This window comes from Solanum pennellii, chromosome 12, assembly GCF_001406875.1.
Source record: "Solanum pennellii chromosome 12, SPENNV200".
Lineage (NCBI taxonomy): Eukaryota > Viridiplantae > Streptophyta > Magnoliopsida > Solanales > Solanaceae > Solanum > Solanum pennellii.
Genome location: NC_028648.1, coordinates 81068096 through 81090291, shown reverse-complemented (window position 1 = coordinate 81090291; position 22196 = coordinate 81068096). Strand labels below are relative to the sequence as shown.

The following is a 22196-nucleotide window of genomic DNA, read 5'->3' as shown; positions in this document are numbered from 1 at the left end:
ACAAAAATCGTCGAAATGGGGGGTATGCGCGCTTCGGGGCTCGTTTGACCTTCAAAATGGGTCGAACTGGCCGTGAGGGCCAACCGGTTGCATAGCTAAGGTCTTGACAGACGTCCACAAAAAAGTTTAACATTTTTGACGTCAGAATCCGGATCACCCAAAAACTTGTTTGCTATAGCACACAAAAATTGTCGAAATGGGGGTATGCGCGCTTCAGGGCTCATTTGACCTTGAAAATGGGTCGGACTGGTCGTGATGGCCAACCGGTTGCACTGCCAAGGTCTTGAAGGACCTCCACAAAAAACTTTTGACATTTTTGACGTCGAAATCTGAATCTCCCAAAAAATGGTTTGCTATTGCACACGAAAATCGTCGAAATATGAGTATGCGCGCTTTGGGGCTCGTTTGACCTTCAAAATGGGTAGGATTGGCCGTGATGATCAACTGGCTACATAGACAAGGTCTTGGCGGACGTCCACAAAAATTTTTTGCATTTTTTACGTCGGAATCCGGATGACCCCAAAAATGGTTTGCTATAGCACACGAAAATCGTCTGAATGGGGGGTATGAGCGCTTCGGAGCTCGTTTGACCTTGAAAATGGGTCGGACTAGCCGTGATGGCCAACAGGCACAGCCACGGTCTTGAAGGACCTCCATAAAAAATTTTGGTATTTTTGAAGTCGGAATCCAGATCACCCAAAAAATTGTTTGTTATAGCACTCGAAAATCGTCGAAATAGGGGTATGCGCGCTCTGGGGCTCGTTTGATCTTTAAAATGGTTCGGAGTGGAAGTGATGGCCAACTGGCTGCATAGGTTTGGTCTTGACGGACATCCACAAAAAAATTTGAAATTTTTGACATCGGAATTCGAATCATCCAAAAAATGGTTTGCTATACAAAAAGAAAAATGATCGAAATGGACGGTATACTCGCTTCGGGGCTCGTTTGACCTTCAAAATGGATCGGACTGACCGTGAGAGCTAACCGGATGTATAGCAAAGGTCTTGACGGACGTCCAAAACTATGTTTGTTTACGATACTATGACCAGTAGGTTTAAAATGAATTTATGCCACAAAGTGTTGATCGATCAACTGTAGACATTAAGATAAAGCTACTTTATGTGATTGTGTAATTAAACAGGAGTAATGCAACAAAAATTTGGCACATTCAAACATTCAAAAAAAGAAAAAAAGAACTTAGATATCTTTGAAACCGAAATGAACATAAATTCAAAAATCCAACACAATACGATAGAGACTGGGGCTATCAAAACAAAAATAAATGTCGTATACTATCATAAAGCAAAATAACATCTCAAATGGAAGAAATTCTGAACTGTTGATCACTAAAAAAGCATAGAAAACAAAATTTCAGGCACTCTAGTTCATCCTCCTGATAAGTTCGTTAATGAAGTTCTCGCGGTTACCAGCATCTCCACCTTCAACGTAGTGATTTCTCTTCTTCTTGAGTCCACCCAAAGGTGCCTTCAGCTGGAATGGCCATAGGAAGTTGTTGGCCTGCTTGAAGCTGGGCCCGACAGTCATGATCTCGTGGACAAGGTCTTCAGCACAGATAATTCCATGTTTCCCCAATCCCTGAAAACATACACCGAGAACTCTTGAGTTGTTAACACCATGAAACACTAAATCCGGAGATGAACTGACAGAAACTTACCTGCTCAATGACAGAGTTGTCGGTTAAAGGAATTCTCTGCTTGTCAAGCTTTCCATAACCTCTTTTGTAGATCAATTCCCTAACACTCTTTAGGTTTGGGTAACTGCAAGATACAAAGAAAATAAGGGACTGCAAGTTTGCAATAGCAGCAGAGAGGAAGACTTGAGGGCAGCAGAACATTAAGCGATACCTACCCATAGGTAACGTAAGGTTCAACCCTATGCAACATGTTCACTGTGGCTTTGTTGACTTTCAAAAAGACACCATTAAAGATCTGTCACAAGAAATGTGGAAAGAAAGAAGAGCTCAATGTTAGGTAACAATAAAATAACTCAATTTTAAGGAATTACATAAAGCATGAAACAGACCTAACCAAAACAGACATACAGAAAATCTAGAAATATTTTTTATTTTGTTTCCAACAGGGGAGAGGAATCAAAAGAATAAACATAAGAATTATAAATTATCTTGACAACACAATAACTTGCCTGATGATCGGACATTTGGCGTAACAAGCCAGCCCAATCATCAGGATATACACATGTACTTAACTATCAAGTGGGAGAGCAATAACCCCAACACATACTCAAAAGCGAATTTTCAGCAAACAGAACGATACAAGGAAATCAAGAGTAGCTTATACAGCAGCAAACATCAAATTATACTTGTCTTCTTTGAGGGGTATAAGAAAGGAGGTGTGTTTACCTGGCGCAAACGTAGTAGCTGCAAAATCTTTTTGGTCTGTGGGGGCATAGCGTTAATACTGAAAGATCAAATTTTATGAGTACCATAGTATTAATAGTTTCATCATACTATAGGACAAAGAAGACCAAAATAGTTCTTACCCGCGTATCCTGATGATAAACAACAACTTTGCCTCAGGATCCACATAGAAACCACCTTTCAATCTAGCCTCACGTTTCAAACGGATCAACTCCTTGTCCTAAGAAAAGAAAAATGAATACTTATAACCAAGCATAACATCAAACGAGCATGTTAACCAAAAAATACGGAGTTTGATAGTACCTGTTCTGCGTACTCCTTTGCATACAGCTTTGCCCTGTTGTAGATCAATTTCCTGTTCTCAGCATTCTTCTTCTTTGCAGATTCAAGCTCTTGCTTCTTTGCAAGAGCCCATTCCTCGCTCCTCTTCTGCTTCTTCAAAAATGACTCTGGAACTGGTGTTTCACCCATCTCTGTACAAGATTAACCAAAATTAACTCTCGACATAAAGTAAACTCCATATCTAATTCCTCTGTTCCATTCATATATGAGAAAAAAGGTAGATCTTCCCACGGAACTTCTGGTTACTACACTATCAGCACAACACATTGCCTTATGCCAATATTGTGGTGGGAGGATATTCACATACATGTATATAGTCAGATTGTGTGTTAAAAAGTAGAAAAATTTTAAAGCCCGGACACCAGACTCATTTTGTTTACTATAACTCCCCTTCATTTCACGTTTCCTTATTCCACCAAATATCCCAACTTCATAGAGATCAGAATACACATGCATAAAAGAAACAATAATGACTAGTTCTTCCTATGCTCTTCTAGTTTTTTTTTTAATCTTTTCAACATTCAAAACTCGAATGCTTTTACCTAAAACTAAAGTAATCTTTTAGTGGCTGCTAACACTTCAAAAAAAAAAACCTAACACGCTTTAGAATACTCAACAACAAACACACACACTTCAGCTCAACTGCAAGAGTAGAAATCAACTTTCACTCTATATCTAGGCAAAAGTAACAGACCCTTCACACTTCACTTCCCCCTATTCCTACAGTATATCCCAGCTTCATGAATCAGAATACACATACATAAAGGCAACAATAGTAACTACTGACTAGTTCATTCAATACTCTTCCACTATTTTATATTCTTCAGCATTCAAAACTCTAATACATACACCAAACTACAACTAAACTAATCCTTCAGCTGCTAACATTTCAAACACAGCAAAAAAAAAACCTTCCTTTAGGCTTCAAAACACTTAACAACTTAAATACACACACAAACACTTGCTTAATTCAGATCTCCAAACATAACAAAAAACAACAGCCCGATACACTAAGCTCCCGCTATATACAGTAGTTAGACCATAAACGATCTATTCTACACAGCTTTACCCCTGCATTTCTACAAAAACCTGTTTCCACAACTAGAACCCGATTACACTACTACATCTTCAAATACAACAAAACACCATGAAAAAAAAAAACTTCAAAAAAAGGAAATCGCACCAAATGTGTAAGAAAACTGATAAAAATTCACATAATTAGAAGGAAAATAGTACTTTCAATGGAGATTTACCTTGAAATTGTTGAAGAGAATGGCTCTGATCGGCGGGAGGGCAAGAGAGAATGTAACTGTGACCTAAATGCGGCAAATATATGTTAAGATTTCTTATTAGGGTTTTGTGAAAGTTTATACTTATTCGGGTTTGGCCCAAATAATAAGCAAAGATTTACACAAATGTTCACTTTTAAGGATACTATTTAAATTTTGTCACTATTATACGTTATCGATTAATATTTGCTCATATATAAATATCCTCCGTCATAATTTTGAGTCATTGGTGTCCTTGCCGTCCATAAATCAGCGCGTATATGCCCTTCACTCTAACGGAAGACTATATATGGACACGTGGCACAGCCTTATCCGTCAATAAATGTCGAATCGGTGGATAAGATTATGACACGTGTATGTCCGTTAGTATAAAGGGTATATACACTCTCGTTATTGGATAGCAAGGGCACCAATATCATAAAAGTATGATGGAGGGTATTTGCATATCATCTACGATAGTTCGGGAGTGTATCTGTCCTTTTTTCCTTTTTTAAATATAGATCGTGGTCTTGTGATTAAGAAAAAATAGGGTTATAAGTTACAAAATAACAAAAAGATGGTCATATAAGCAATGATATGTGAATTTTTTAGATTTTTATTTTTTTGCAAATCTATTGAAATAAATTTAAATATGTGGTATCTGAAGTTTTAATGCAAAGACATGTTTTTTCATACACACATTTTATCTCTTAATTAACTTATATACTTATATATCACAAAACTCTGTTGAGGTGAATCTGCAGTAGACATGCTGCTACGATCTTTCTTCATAGGAGTCTCTAAAATGTCGATCAGCTCTGTTCATCTGATCGATAAACGAGTGTTTCATCACTCGATATAGGACTCGAGTAGACAGTAGCTGCAGGTGAGTTGACGTTGCTCGAGAAATCTACTTGCAAAACTTCTCCTATCCGTGTAAGAACGTTGTGTGCTAAGTTTAAAAGAACTCGAGAGTATGCTTCCAGAATCGAATGTCCAATGTCCTGCAATGATACAGAAAAGAACAAGGATTAAATCGCAGTCTTATTGAGCATTTTAACAGCACGTTCGTGTACATCATAGAATATAAGCTTAACGCGAGTTAAGGACAAGACAATTATATCACGTCTGCAATGACATCGTTATAACAAAAGCAGAAATGTGCCTTTTCAGTGAACGTAGTTGCATTTGATGAATTTCACTAGTAGAATCATCCTATATTAGTCGCGTTGAACAAAATTTACCAGTGGATACGATTGTCTCACCGTGCCATACTGGATTTTTGTAACATTGAGGAACGTCTGCGGAAGGTTAGGATATTCAAATTTGAGCTGTTGTACAAGAGATTCTGCTTTGTTCAACAAGACCTCCACTTTGTCTAACTCGGATATTGGATCTTTTACGAAAGACCAAGATCTTCGAGCTGGAGATTTTCCGCTAGCTTGATCAGTTATTCTCTCTTTCCAAGCAAGAATCGATCTTTCTAACCTGTTAACAACTTCAACTGCGCTGTTTTCAGATTTCAAGTTCAACGAAATCAACATTTCCTCAGCAGAAGTTGATTCTTCTGTCAAGAGCCTATAAAGGTCGTCCCCGAGGCTTGTCCTGCTAGACTGCAGGAATGAATGGATTAACTTGAGCAATTTCAACAAAGATAAGAACTTTTTTACGATGTCAGTATATAGAACGTAAACTCAATAGTAAAAATGAGAATTGTCTTGCCTTTCGAAGTGCATCTTTGATAACTGCTGGAACAGGCATTTCAGCCAAGACATTTTCATTGATAGCTTTCGCTGCCTTAAATATTTGATTCGTCAGTTTTCCTTGATTCACCAATTTCTTTCTTTCGACTTCAGATAGTCCAGCTACGGGTACCTTAGGTGAAGGAAGACACCACTTAATGTTCTTTCCTTCAGCTCGGGAACTCACTTCCGTATACCAAAACTCAGTACTAACCATTGAATCAAGCGTTTCCTATCAAGTCGAGAAAAAAACTTTAAGAATGTGGTCCAAGTTGATGTATAGTTAAAAGGATTTTAAGAGACCACCTACAAGAAGCATCGAGTCCAATTTCCGAAGTGCTGGAAGATTCATATGGATGTCTGCGCGAACTTTTGGTGTCATTATCTGCTCATCAAATGAGAAGTGGAACTCAATATGTCGTTTTGTATAACAACAACAACTATACCATATGAATTCACACTAAACATGCCGTTCTATTTATGTGAATCTGTCATTTCAAAATACGGATAAAACGAATGAGTTATTACCTCCAATCCCTGGCCATTAGAACCACTTTGTCTAGCAGGAACCAACTCAATCATATGATTGGTAGGTGAGAGTAACAAATCCATTTCCGTTCTCCATTTGATCTTTCGTTCCTCTGCAAGTGGCTCCAATTTCCACAGCTCTCCGAACACAGACGCTTTAAATCAAGTAGTAGTAGCATTAGACAGAACGAAAATACTATTACAAGAACCTCAAGTATCAGAGAGGATTGAAGACTAAACCGTTAACAGATGTAAAACTGGAATTTAGATACGTGTTGATCGATAAAGAAGTAACAATTAAGTACCTGCAAGATATGTAATGGCATTGGACAATGCTAATGCAGAGGAAACTCCCTTGCTTCCTCCGGTCACATCCTCCCCGAGCAACAACTTTGCAAACCTCTCTTTCATCATTTCCACATCCGAAAGTTGTGTTGAACCTGATTTTTCGTTCACATAAAAATGTTGAGGGCTTGTTGTACATTGAGATGAATATGATCCAAAAGCATTGTTGCTAGAAGAGCTACTCGAGTCGTCATCATATAAAGAATCTGCAACACCAACATCAACTCTGCTATTGGCTTTTTCATAGTCATAAGCCTGACTGTTCAGTATGCAGCTCTCGAGGCCATCATACGTTGTAATTCCTGAAGTACTTTTCATCGATTTAGTTAGATACAGGGCTTTAGATCACGTACGAAAGATAACAATATAATGGTTTCGTGTGTTGGTTACAAGATGTCCCAAAAACAGAATACTATACTAAACAACTCGAGGTATATCAGTTGCGAAGAAAACAGATACAAGTTCAATGACTTCACCGTGAAGATTATGGTCGCGTCTATCTATACTTCTTCACTTAAATACAAGACTTTGTTCTCGAAGGGTAACTCGTAGAATGCACCTATGATAGATCCCGAGTTGTACTACATTTACCATTTCAGTAGTATAACAGAAGAGAAAACCATATGCTAGCTGCAGGTTACTTTCATTTTTCATTTCAAAAACCATTTCAACTCATATTTGCTTGAAGAACATAAAGGAGATAATACATAATACTTCAAAATTGATAATAGAACTTAAAAAAAACAAACTCTTCACCCTCCGTCCTTAACTATAGGTCTCAATAGAAAAAATCTTGATAGGGAGTACTTCCTCTGTAATAGGTTAACGTGGCGATTCGGAATTAGTCCGGACCCACAATTGATAACGGACAGGCAGACACCAAGTGGGAATAATAAAAAGGTTATGTTTATTACTTCTGCTATTTCAATTTGTTTGTCCGTCGTTCATTTTTTGATCAATTTTTTCAAAAAGAATGTCTCTTTATGTTTTGACTCCTCTTTTATTCTAACTTTATACTCACATATTTAAGATCACAAGATTAAAAAACATGGTGGTACATCCCACGTATCTTACGTTTTTTACTTTCTAAAATTTCGTGTCAAATCAAAACTAGACAAACAAATTGAAATGGAGAGAGTAATAGTATTTTGGGATAAGACACAAGTATCCCCTACACTATGACCAAAATTCCAGAATACACCTTAAATAAATTAAGGTCTTATTACCCCTGAACTCATTTATTTTGTAATTTTATACATCTTTTGGTTTACGTGACACACTCCGTGACTCCACATAATTGAGACGTGTGAGAGATGTTTGAATGTCAAGTAAGCAAAAAAGGTGTATAAAATCACATAAAAAATTGGTTCGAGGATAATAGTTGGTTAGTTAAAGTATGTCACTGAAATTTCGATTGGGATTTCGGTCATAATCTAAAAGGTACTTGTGTCTTATCCCTAGCATTTTAAAACACATTTTAAACCAACAAGACAACTCTATTTAAGTTAACCTTTTTACTACAAACAAAGATTAAATATGCATAGCTAATCATATCTCCATGATTCTTTTTTAAAAAAAGAAAAGTTTTGAGAGGTATTTATGCTTTACAATATAAACAAATAGGGTACCATTAATAGACCCTACTGGGAAAAGAATCATAAAATTAGAAATTTTGATACCAATAGACAATGACTATTTTGTCCTCATAGTCACTTATGTGCTTCATTTAATGAGAGTTAGGTCCACATTTTACATATTAGACAATATATAAAAAAGCATAATACATAAATATATCTTTTAACTTGGTTTCAAATCACATTTATGTCCATCAACTTTGGATATGCACAAATAGACATTTAAACTTGTATAAAGTTGAATAAATAGACACACATGTCCTAAATGTCTATCTTACATGTCATTTTTTGTCCTACGTGTATTTTGTCATGTAGGACTCATTTGTTTATTTATTTAAAAGTTGGATAGTTAAACTGTTTGTTTGTGCATTATGAAAGTTGGAGGTCAAAGTTAAAATTTGAAGCCAAATTTAGAATCCAGTATATGTATTATGCCTATAAAAAACCAAGAAAACTCCCAAAGGTGTGACAAATTACTATCACTACAATGCCATCTATATATCTATTTTCACATTAATAAATGGAAAGTTTTTGCCCCTCACATGTTACACATATAAGTTCAAAACATGCTCTACCTAACAACTTAAGGGTCCCAACAAAGATTCTTGAATTATAAATAAACTATGAATAATATAATCTTTCTTTTCTCTTGTAACTTCAAGAAATTGATGTTCTACATTTGGTTGTTAAGTTTCTTGACTTTAATAAACAACAACTCCATACTCAATATATTGACTTTAACAAATAATAACTTTATACTCAATATAATCTCACAAGTAAAAACTGAAAAGAGTAGAGCTTACGCAAATTTTATCCTTATCTCAGCTCAAGGAAGACACTTGACTTTAATAGGCATTCACATATAACTAGCATCCATTATTTTTAATATTATTGATAAGAGACGGCTTAAATGGAGTGATATAAACAATTAGAGACGTAGTAATACATTGTAGAATAACTAACGTATAAATATCCAAATTTAGATTTAGGGGCGGATCTAGAAAGTTTGTTACAAGTAATAAAAATCTATATATATTCGAGTTTAAATCGCTATAAAAATTCATAAACTTCAAATCTTGAATCTGACTCTGTCTAGACTCGTCTAGTTGACAAAAGTCAAAAAAGTTACACTAAACATCTAGATACATGAAGTGGTTGGAGTTCAATTATATATATACTAAAAACTTAATCCATATGTTAGCATTCACTTGTGGAAAAGTGTAGTCCTCATTTTTTATTTAAAAACTTAGATTTACCTCAATTATAGGAGGGAAATTAGCATGTGACATTCTAAAAAACAAATAAAAGGAACACAAAAGGGGAATCTTACTCTCTTGTTCACCAAAGTCAATACTAATCTCTTTATCTCTTGTACAACATGCTAATGTCCGTCTCACGATCATCATATTCATCCGATGAAGATAGATTATACGTAGATTTTGATGTCAAATTCGATTAATATTGATCAAAATGCAGCTCATCAACCTCCTGAATTACAAATCATGATATTGATAAAACATTTTAAATAGAAGTGTGATATGCATTTTCACTTTTGTTTGTTACTCCTAAAATTAACATTATGTAAATAAAAAAGGTTTCGAAAAAGAAAATTATCACTTTTCCATTATAAGAAAAAGGTTTATGTGATCATATAATAATTGGCCAAAATCTTCCTAAAAATAAACAATTTTTTATACGAGCAATCTAACTTTCTTTATTACCATAATACAAAACGTATTAATTGTAAAACACATCTCTAAATTAACATGTTTTTTAAATTAAAACACTCATCGATGCTGAATTGATGAAATATTTATTTTCAATTAATATGAATTAAGAGGCACGAGTAGGTTAACTCAACATCAAGTTATATTTTAATAGAAAGAAAAATAAGGTATTAAATTCGCGAAAAAATAATAATTTATTTATATTTTTTTTTAACCATCAACACTAGTTTAAAAGAAGAGTTTTAAAATGTTTTGGACTGTTTCAGACGATTCAGATTTATCATGATGCCGATTTCATTGTTGTGAAATGAAAAATAATAATAATAATTAAAAAAAAACAGAGAATCATATGTTAAAAATAATTAAAAATTTGAGTTTGTTGCATCTACAACATTTTCATTTAAAAAAAATAGATAAGAATGAAGCTTTTTTGTGTGTGTGAGTGTGTTGTCACACCTGTAATCATCGTCGATGTTTGATTAATTTGAATTCATATAGCATAAAATTAATTTAAAAAGGAAGTATTTTTATTAATATTTTTTCATATTCAAAACTCAAACTCTAGAGACATGATCAAAATAATTTCTTTTTCCTTGTTTCTCTTCTGGTGTCCATTATTTGTATTGAAATATCCAATAAATCCGAGTTAATATTTTTTTTCATACTCAGAATTTAAACTCGACATCTCTAGTTGAACACTATAAAATGAAAAAGAGAGTTGGAACAAAAAGCTAACCTTTTTCTCCTTTTTCTTATTTGATCAAGTTCTTCAATCTTCTAGCATATCAAAATGGTCACCATTCAAAAAAGAACCCACATTTAGCTTTTTCTCACTAGAAAATTAAAAAAAAAAAAAAGGAAAAACAAATAAAATATTATTTTTTTTCTTATTTGCAAGTGTGAAATGGTGGAAAAAAAACAGAGGTATAATAATTAAAACAGTAAATGAAATGCTGAAAATAGAGTGACAAAAGAGAAGAAAGGAATTTGTGTGTGTGAGGAATGGGGGAGAGGATGTCAATAAATACATTTAATATGGTGAAGAGAGGATGATGACATATTAAATTTAACGGGATGTGATAGAGTGAATGAGATTATTCTTTCGTTTAATTAAAAAATTCGAATTTAAATATGTATAATAAAATAAGTCCTTCATTGTGTAAAGAGTGCTCCCTTTTAAATTGAGCTCTACACTACACGGATTCAAAACACTTATGCTTTAATATGGATATCAGACACTAAATAAAAAATTTAAAAAATTAATAAATTAAGGGTGGAGTGAGATCAGATATTTTAATATTTCGATGAAAAATTATTTTCTATTATATTTTTTTTCAGTGGATTGGTATGATGAGATTTAAGATGAAACTAATTTGTCTTATAATACATTTTTTCATTGTTTTGTGATGGCAAGAGTTTTGGTCTCTAATATTCTGATAAATCCCATAAGTTTTTAAAAACAATTAATTAAATAAATGCTAATATATATATCATTTTCACGAATTTCACATTCTAACTATTGATTGATCCATTTTCATACTTAACCAGTAGAAGGTAATAATTCAGATAAAAAAAATTATAATGCATTCAATCTTAAGCAAATTAAATTAATTACTATATTTTTATGGCTAATTTTTGCCTAATATTTGGGGGGGGGGTTATTGATACGTGTTCCCCAAATAAAGTAATTTGAACTTAAAAGTGAGTATAAATTAAAGTAAAATTACACATTAATCAATCATGATAGAATGAAACTTATTCAAAAGACTTTTATCATAGTAAATTTCTTGGTTTTGTACAAGAATTTGATGTATTTGTATGGTTAAATTAAAAGTGATAGTTCTTCATTTCATTTAACCAAAATCTAATTCATAATAAAAATACACGATGAGAAACAGATTAACATTAATACATACCAAATTTATAGCCTTTTGATTTTATTAGGAGATGGTGGTGTGTCCATTTTTGTCACCCATCTCTCTCGTAACATCTGAACTAGTATTGCACTCTTACACAAGAGGAAAGGTAAGCTTGAAAATCATCATCTTCAACTAGTCCCCACTATATTTACGTTACGATCACTAAAGAATTGCTTATACCCTAAATAATCGCTTAGATACGTTTATTAAAAGACTTACTTTCGTTCATTATTATTAGTCCATCACAAAATTAAGAAAGAGAAATATGCCTAAGACTACATGTCAGTATAGTCTTCCGATTCTTATGGAAGCTCTTTCTTCTCAACAATCAAGTATTGTGAAAATTATATCTTTCTTATATCCAGACGCAATTTGTCAAACGGAAACATAAGGAGTAGGTAAGTGAATAAATGTCTTCACAGACCAAAACTATTTCGATCACCTAACAGACTTTTTATTAGGTAGGTAACACAAATAGAACATTTCATTATATTCAACTACAAAGAAAGGAACCTCAAAGTGAAAGGCATCATCTTGTGCAACACGATAGTTGACCCTCTATCATTATATTCAACTACGAAGAAAGGAACCTCGAAGTGAAAGGCATCATCTTGTGCAACACAATAGTTGACCCTCTATCATCTTCCATCTAGTAGATTCTATAAGTGGTAGCTTGCAAACAGTTATATTATTGAGGCAATCAAGATAGGCTGATCGAAGTTAGTCCTAAGGTAAAAGAAAATTCGATGAAAAAATGAATTTGAGTCTGCTAATCACTTGATGACCTGATGGAAATTAGCATTATGAAACTACCAACCCGAATAATCTTGATTCAGGTCACATAAGATCCATTTAAGGAAAAGCACTTCTAATGAAAAAAATTCTTTATTCTCTAGACTTGAACTAGAAACCTCGAGACAGATAGATTTGATCCATTCAACCACATCTTATTAGTCGATCTTTCTCTCTGGAATATGTTTTCAATGAAACTGAAATCTACAAATTTGAAAAGGCATAATACATAAATATGCCATTTAACTTGGCTCCGAATCACATTTATGCCCTTCAATTTTTGGTATGCACAAGTAGACACTTAAATTTGTATAAAGTCTAGAAATATATGTCCTACATGTCATTTTTTGTCCTACGTGGTGTCTTACGTGTATTGTGTCATGTAGGATTCATGTGTTTATTTATTTAAAAGTTGGATAGCTAAAGTTTCTGTTTGTGCATTATGAAAGTTGGAGGTCAAAGTTAAAATTTGAAGCCAAGTTTAGGATCTAATATATGTATTATGCCATTTGAAAACACCACAACTTGTATCCCCTGTCATTTTAGCTATGATCGCTTCAGATTGCAGCCATCACAAAGAAATAAAAAGTAAAAGAGGAGTGCAAAGATATTGCTGAACTAGATCTACAGCAAAAACATCATCATATGAGCTAGATGCCTAGATCTACAGCAAAAACGTCATCATACACAGCATTAGGCGACCTAAATATATGTCGATAAAAGCTTACTTAACAAATATGAACAAAATGGAACAACGAGAAACACGAGGGTCACATTTTACAGTTTTTGAGTCCAACTTGTAGCATCAGTGTCACAGGGTAACTAAGTTAGTACAGTGACCTTGTATCCTTGGAATGTTACCTTCAACCAGACACAGTCCATGCCAGTGTTTTGGACGGCGAGAGGCGACAAAAGGCGAGAAGGGCCTGCCTCGCCACGCGGCGAGGCGAGCGGCGAGGCACTCGCCTTTTTGAATCGAGGCGCCAATTAATACCAAAATTAAAACATTTAATTGCACATATAATATTCATTCAATAGCAATTACATATATTACAAATACTATAATAATTACTATAGAAGAATTAATTTTTTTTTCAAAAAATAATGAACAGCAGTCACAACACAGTGAAAGCAGAAAGCATTTTACATTAATCCGGGACAAAACAGAGAGTGAAGAAAACAGAGGGAAAAAAAGAGTAGTGAAGGCAGGGAGCAGTGAAGAGTGAAAGAGAAAGAGACGAATGGAGCAGCAACTCAAGGGAAAGAGATGAAGAAGAGAGCAGCGACTGAGGAAGAGAAGAAGCAGCAGCGACTCGAGGAAGAGAAGAAGAGGAATACACGAAAGTCTGATGAAAGTTTGAAAATAGAAAAAAAAAAACCCTAATATTATTAAGTTAAAACTTTTTTTAAAAAAAACAATCAAAATGGCGACGCCATTGGGTCGCCTCGGCTCGCCTATTTGAGGTCTCCTCGCCTCAGTGGATAATGGCGACACAGCCTCGCCTCACCATTCGCCAAAGGCGCTATGGCGAGCGCCTTTCACAACACTGGTCCATGCTTGCTTCAGGTCATAAAGTCGGACCAAGGAAAACAGCTACTATCACTTAATGTTACAGATCCTCAGATTCATATTCAATACAGATAGAAGTGAAAACATAAATGATGCTAGAGAAAGCTGGTGGCGGGGAGTGAAACATTTTTGACTGTGAAGACATAAAGGGGAAGTTTGGTTAACATCCACAGCAAGTAAACTCTACGAAAATATATAGTTCTTGCTCTTGTGCAAGAGAATACCAGGACTGGATAATGACTTGTTATACGGCCTATTATCTCAAAAACACGTGAACACGACAAAATCTGCATCTACCAAACATGCACATGAGTTACATCTGAACATGTTTCTTGGACAAAACTGGACTGTTGTACAATTCAAATCCTACAACATAAAACTTTCCAGACTGAACTTTTTAGTTTGATTAAAATTTTAGAAGTTTAGTCCAACGAATGACGATGTTACATAATTAACACATAATGTGACACTCAAAAGAAATTTTCAATTTTCTTTTCCTATATAGCCAAAAGAAAGTAGCTACAGGATGCTAAGAAGAACTATAACTATTAATTCAACTACCGCATACAAAAAAGTTACAGAGACGAGATCATAATACTGAAATACGCACCATTAGTTTCCATGTTAATCTAAAACCTAAAAAGTGTACTAAGTTGATAGAATAGAAAATTCTCCAAAAAAAATAAGTTGATCAAATAGAAACAACGTAGAAAAGAAAACATGCAACAAGCACGTTGCATGGTTTTCCTTTGTTTAGAATGAAGCAACAATGAAGTCTAGTCTGCGGTAATTTTCCACATAACTAGGTTAATAAACTCTTTATACTAATATTTCATATCAACAAATACCCAGGCAAAACATGCACTTAGAGAATACCACAGAAGTTGTAGATTATATACGCTCCTATCACTTTATAGGTGCATAAGATGACTTGGCCAAGTACATTATCTTCAAAAGAAAAAGTACACAGCTACCTTCTCCGTCGCAATTTTTTCCAGCTTTATAGGAACATAACCTTGTTCCTCCTATAATCAAGATAAGAGCATCTAGATGTCAAAGACTCAGGCTGCACTACATATGCAAATAAATGTTCTCCGTCAAAAGAATTTACCTTGAAAAATAGTTTCTGAAACATGAGTGTTACTCAGGTAATAAACTTTTTCTTGGACAAGTAAATAATTTTATTACCGACAGAGGAAGGTAAAGGTGACAAGATAGTTTTCATTGAACATTTCTCTCAAAAGTCAAGTAAATAATTTTATTAACGACAGAGGAAGGTAAAGGTGACAAGATAGTTTTCATTGAACATTTCTCTCAAAAGATAGTTACTTAACACTTAAAAGATTGAAAACATTGTTTGCCTATCACATGAAACAAATGATTAAAAAGGAATGAAGTTTATCCTACAAAGAAGTCATTATACTTCTTTCAGCGAAAACTGTCTTTCCTCAAAAAATTCTTTCCCGCAATTGAAAAATGGTCGTCATATACAATCTCAGTGTTAAGTCATAATATAACACTGAAGTGCAACAAACATCGAAAAATAGGAACTAGTATCAAATGAAAGATTTAAAGACGGAAAACTCTTCCTTCTTAATGAATTGTCTGCACTATTCAATTTCTAAGGCAAAAACAACAGCACTAAACCTCTCTAAAGTTGATCTACTACAGTGTAACAAATATTTAAAGCTACTATGTCTGCATCTTCCTTCTTAACCAATTGTCTGCACTATTCAATTTCTATGGCAAAAACAACAGCACTAAACTTCTCTAAAAGTTGATCTACTAAGTGTAACAAATGACAAGTTTTTGATTGCCTTCGTCAAAATTCGAATCTTTAAGCTACTATGTCTGCATCTTCCTTTTAAACAAATTGTCTGCACTATTCAATCTCTATGGCAAAAACAACAGCACTGAACTTCTCTAAAAGTTGATCTATTACATGTAACAAATATTTAAACAAGTTTTTGATTGCCTTCGTCAAAAATCGAATCTTTAAGCTACTATGTTTGCATCTTCCTTCTTAACAAATTGTCTGCACTATTCAATCTCTATGGCAAAAACAACAGTACTAAACTTCTCTAAAAGTTGATCTACTACAGTGTAACAAATATATAAACAAGTTTTTGATTGCCTTCGTCAAAAATCCAATCTTTAAGCTACTATGTCTGCATCTTCCTTCTTAACGAATTGTCTGCACTATTCAATCTCTATGGCAAAAACAACAGCACTAAACTTCTCTAAAAGTTGATCTACTACAGTGTAACAAATATTTAAACAAGTTTTTGATTGCATCTATCAAAAATCATCTTTAAGCTACTATGTCCTCCTAACGTACCTAAAAGCGGAATCTAAAGTAGAAAGTTTTAGCTTAATAAAAAAATTACCTCAAATCTCACTGTTTTCATTAAAATTAAGCTTCTCTATTTCACCAACAGCATCGAAATTTCAAAATCTTAGATCCAACGAACAAATAGAGATATACATCATTAAGATCTATACAGTAATTACAAACTGCGCAATTAACAATGCTAGATCCAGCTAAATTCAATCGAAATACAACAAAAACAAATCAAATAGATCAATATCAAATTCAAACCTCATGTAAAACAACCGTTAGATATTAGATCGATCCATAACAAATCTGATTTCGTCGAAACAAAATTCACCGCAGTCTCCTATTCAGTTGATGCAAGGCGGGACCCAAACTACGCAACAACATGTAAAAATAAGATTTTTTTTTACCGGTACGCTGCCGTCGCCGTCAGCCACCGCCATTGTTGCCGGCGAGGTAGGTCCCGACCTGCACCAAGCGAATGAGAAACCACCGCAACACAAATACAAACAGTTTCTGTATCTATTCTGTATATATATAGATCTGAGAATTTTTAGAGAGAGAAAGTAAAAACCTACTCACCCTATAAATAGCTAGAGAGAGAAAGTGAGAGACTTGATAGATATCGTGAGGTGATTTTATAGAGAAAACAGACGAATAATATGCTGACACGTGGACATTGAATGAGGTTGGTGAAATTGGTGACAGATCTGAATATAAGGGCTTGGAGTTGGGGTATAATTACAGGGGAATGCCACTAGTAGCGGTTAATGACGCAATTTCAACTTATCGAGATATAATTTTTAGATAAAGAAAGAAGTATGAAAAACACTTTTAAATTCGACAGGATGTAATTTTTTTGTTTTCACACAGTTGATAGTCTTAAAAATACTCATTTAATTGACTAACACTTACGTACACTATCGATTTTTACAACATGAGTAAAATACACATTTAAATTACAGATAAATATTAAGATGTTTTCAATACTTTTTTCGTTTTTTAATTAAGAGTTTGAGAACTTTAGTTATGTCATTTGGCAGAGCAAGGTTGTAGTTACTTTTACCACCTAAGATACATATCATTTCTTTTACATAGTTGAATCGACATTATCATGTTTAAGATCGCACAATTAAATAATATCTAGATATATTTAATATAACATTAATTCAAAATTACAAAATTTTATTTTATTTTATTTTCTTAAATTTTGTATCGAGTCAAACTAAACTATTTTTTAAAATTTTATTATTGTGTTGTAATCCTAGTCTTTGTTACTAATTGTTAGTGTCTATTAATCTTTTTGTACTTTTTGCTATTTTATTTTATTATTGAGAACTACTTTGAATTGTTTTTTTGAAATCAAGATCTATCAAAATAATATCTCTATATTTTGATGCACATTTTAAAATTTAACTACAGAACAATTTTAAATTTTATGGGACTACAATAAGATTTATATATTGTTATTATTGCTGCCACCTGTAATTACAGTAATTTTAAATGTAATTAAATTTTACATTAATTGCACGTGGGCGTGAAATAAAGTTTATAATTTTCAATTATGTAACTGGTAAGTTAGATTTTCTAAATTTAATATTCCCTCGGTCTCTATTTAAATATTCTATGCCCTTTTTAATAAAAATTAAATATTAATTAATATTTATTATTATACAAAAAATAACGTATAAATAGTGATATTATTTCTATTTAAACATTGAAAGTTAAAAGTGTGAATTTGATCAATATAGGATAACTGAGAACTACGTAATTTATTTATGTCCGTTAGTTAAATTAATCAAGTAAAATAAATTAATTCATATTTAATTATTGAAAATTCGATATCAAGAGAACACTAAATAAGAGTACAATGATAAACTAATTTTGTTTTTTAAGGAATGTGAAATTTAAAATGTAAAATAATGACAACTTGATAAGAATGGAGGAAATATTAGTTACGAAAATCTTGTGTTGTGTACAGATTCAATATTTATTCATAAGTTTATTTTTAAATGATGTTACTTAAATGATATTAACCCGACCTTATATGTGTAATATAAATATATGATAAATATTATTTATATTAATTAGTTCTAAGTGATACTGATTAAATGATGTATAATGTTTTATCTAAAATAAAATTTTTATTTGAAGAGTTCTATTGAAGTATTTTTCTTTATCGATTGTTGATTTCTTTTACTCAAAATAGTTACAAATATTACTGCTTTCAAAGTAATAAGGTTACGTAACTAAAATATACTGAATTTAAAACTAAATAACATAAATAAAAGAGGTTCAATAATTTTGAAGAAATTCTATACTTATTAAAGTAAAATCATAGAAGCATGTTTTTTCTATAAAAAAATCAAAAATATGCTTGTTGAAGTGAGCACGTCAATAGAGATGTGTCTGCTTTCGTCTTAAACTCTATGTTATATTACAATAAAACTCTTTTGCCTCAATTTTTGTGATATTACTGAATATGAAGTATTACTCATTCTGTTTATTTTTACTTGTCTCCAACACACATGTAAATAAATATATTAAAATAATATTACTATAAAGTAAAATTTGATAATAGCTAAATAATAAATTTAAAAAAATCAACTTTAATATTATGATAAAAAATAATAATTAATAGGCATGCAAATTGACAACTTGCTAAGTCCTAGTCTATCTCCAATAACACAAAAAGCCACTCCACAATAACTAAAATGGATAATGGTTGGGTTGAGTATATATGGATAATAACATAAGGAGTATCTTTTAGTTTGTTGACACAAAAAAGGCAAGAAAATGCAAGAATGAACATACCATGAATTGACTATTATAGTATTTCATAAATTAATTTTTAATTTTTTTTTTATATTTTTTTAATAAAAAATTTTATTTTATGTATAAGAAATCTAAAAAGATCATTTTCTTTTATTCAGACTAGACTATGCATACATTGAAAGGTAAAAAAAGTATATGTAAAATATTTCGATTTGTTAAATTTTATATTTGAACAATTATGCGTGTGAGTTTTTTTAAAAAAAATCTAAAGTGTTAATTTGTCCACTTTTTTCTAATGGAAAAGATTACTATTATTCAGGTAGCAAGTGTGCTCTTTGATAAATATTTGGTCATAGTTCAAATTGAAAACTCACTCACATAATAGTTCAGATCTAAAACTTAATAAATTGAAATAGTTTAAATATATTTTTATTCGTTAACATAATCATAGAAAATCATTTCCTCTTCAAAGCTATTTCTTTTCCTTTAAATTTATGTAGCATAAAGAAAATGTAATTAATTTTCATGAAAAATAATTTATTTTGTAATGTTTTTTTTTTTTGAAATAGTAAGTATGCAAAATTGTGATTACCAAAAAAAAGTTGTAAAAATTGTTTAGTGCATCAAATAATCTAATTCTAGAAATCATATCACTTCCCTTAAAAGAGAGAAAATGACTTATAATAGTGTGATAGAGATTTTACTTTTAAAATAAAGTTGCTTTAACTATAAAGTTACAATTAACAATATTGAGTTTGGTAAATTATAATTCCCTTTTTAGTTTATTTGTCATGTTTTTTTAAGTTTATTTTAAAAATAATATATTATTTTTAACTTTACATAATATACTTAATATCACAAAATAAAAAGATATACATTTTGATAAATTTTATATATATTTAGTTTAAGACCTCAAAAATTAAAATCTTAATTAAGTACTTTTTTAAACTTAATGTTTAGGAGCGGAGCTAGATAGAATCGAGAAAGTTCATCCAAACCTCCTTTCAACGAAAATTACACAATTTATATTTGGTTAAAATTATTTTTTATGTATATATACATTATATACAGTTGACGTTACATGCTCTTTGATTTCTTTATGTGTTTATTTCTTTATATTTTAAATTTTTTTGATAAAAATTATAACTTTATTGTTGTTTGTATCAAATTAAAATTCAACAAATAAATCGAAACGGATAAAGCATAAATGTACTTCACATAAAGGAATTAACTTTTTTTAAAAGTAGAACAAATTAAAGTGACAAGTACTACTTTCTTTTTGATGATTTTCTTGAAATTCCCTGACCACATATATGGTTCAATCTTATCCTCTTGGTTTTATAGTGGTCCAAATTAAGTTCATTTTTTTTATATATATATATATATAAATATATATATATATAAAATTTGATGAGAAATATTTTTCTGATAGTAATAAATTCATGTTATCTAATGTTTGAGATTCATTCTTCTTTCAATTAGATATTTTAAATTTAATTTTTTAAAATATCACCTAGAAATAATTGCATTTTAATATAGCTATCGAATATCGAATTATTTGGACTAAGAGCCCAAAGACCAATGAACAAATTTTAAGACCATAGAGATAATATCCATTTTATTAGTCATTGACTCAAGTGCATAGCCTTTTAACATTTTTTGGGCCCAAAATTATCAACAATAACTATACTATAAAGAATTTTGTAGTATTTTCAAAAGAAGAATGGAATCAATAAGCACATATATACAAGGTCATTTACATATACTTTTTCTAATTTTGATAAGTAATAGTAATAATTAGTTAATAGATAATATTTTATCTCTAATATCACTTTGTTTGGCTAAAATAGTTTTAAAATATCTTTAACATAATTTAATATTATTTGTTTTGAATCAGACTCGCACGAACATCTCCGAAAAATTTCATACCGTTAAGGGTAATTGATTCCTAATCTTTTTCATATTAATTTGATTGGTCAAAATGTTAACAAAACATTTCTCTAAAAATAGCAAACTCATTTCACTTTTATAATATTTTGCTAAAATTATATTTAAATATTTTTGAAAATATATTTTAAAATTTACTTACCCAATACTTAAAAATTAATGCAATAAGTTTATTTACTTTTTAAGTAACTTATTTTTTCTTTTCAGATATTAATATGAAATTTTGTTGGTACGTTCGATAGTTATCCATCTCTCAAGGAATTTAATATGAAGAACTTATAAAATTTTACGAAAACAAACGGCTTTAAATATGATATAATTTATTATATAATAATAAGTCTTCTCACTAAAAATGACATGAGAAGTGTAAATTTATTTTTTTAAATTGTATCATACTCTTAAAATGAAATATGTAATATAAAATAAAATATATATCTAAGTAAAAAATATTTGGACAAGTTGTTACTATTTAATAGAACATGTGCCTCTTTAATTTTTAATGTTACCATGAGTCCTTTATCGAAAGAATTGATTCACGTGAAACAAAAAGTTAAAAACAAAAATTATCAGGTGTCTTATTACTATAATATATAGTAATAATTCTATATAAAGAGATTATAATTATTAAAACGCATTCGAACTATCATAATTTTAATTTTTCAATAGTTCCCTTTTTCTATTTGAAATACTGATATAAATCGAAAAAGATAATACTAATAGTTAAGCTAAATTTTGTCACATAAAGAGAATAGTTACGATACAAGATTTTCAATTTATTTAGAAAATTCAAAATATAAAGAAATACTAAACACAGGAGAAAATTAAGGAAGTTCAATATTAACTATATATATATATATATATATATATATAAGAT

At 31.4% G+C, this 22196-nt stretch overlaps 2 protein-coding genes across 3 annotated transcripts; both read right to left on the bottom strand.

The window, feature by feature from the left end:
* Positions 1–1184: 1184 nt before the first annotated feature.
* On the bottom strand, positions 1185–4147 carry LOC107007577 (60S ribosomal protein L7-4). The gene is made up of 7 exons (XM_015206253.2): positions 3994–4147; positions 2702–2871; positions 2521–2618; positions 2381–2438; positions 1870–1949; positions 1676–1778; positions 1185–1596 (listed from the first exon to the last, which is right to left on the bottom strand). Exons 2-7 carry the CDS (start codon positions 2867–2869, stop codon positions 1381–1383), a joined length of 723 nt encoding a protein of 240 aa, XP_015061739.1. The 5' UTR covers positions 2870–2871; positions 3994–4147; the 3' UTR covers positions 1185–1380.
* Positions 4148–4604: 457 nt separating this feature from the next.
* Positions 4605–17202, bottom strand: LOC107005728 (rop guanine nucleotide exchange factor 14). Of its 2 annotated transcripts, XM_015204380.2 has the most exons (10): positions 17183–17202; positions 16865–17068; positions 10721–10761; positions 9588–9745; positions 6584–6925; positions 6279–6433; positions 6061–6135; positions 5731–5982; positions 5274–5621; positions 4605–5012 (listed from the first exon to the last, which is right to left on the bottom strand). In XM_015204380.2, exons 4-10 carry the CDS (start codon positions 9667–9669, stop codon positions 4821–4823), a joined length of 1446 nt encoding a protein of 481 aa, XP_015059866.1. In that variant the 5' UTR covers positions 9670–9745; positions 10721–10761; positions 16865–17068; positions 17183–17202; the 3' UTR covers positions 4605–4820. The 2 variants fall into 2 exon arrangements, with proteins under 2 accessions (XP_015059866.1, XP_027769395.1); XM_027913594.1 differs by lacking the exon at positions 17183–17202 and having other exon boundaries at positions 10721–10758; positions 16865–17176.
* Positions 17203–22196: the final 4994 nt, after the last annotated feature.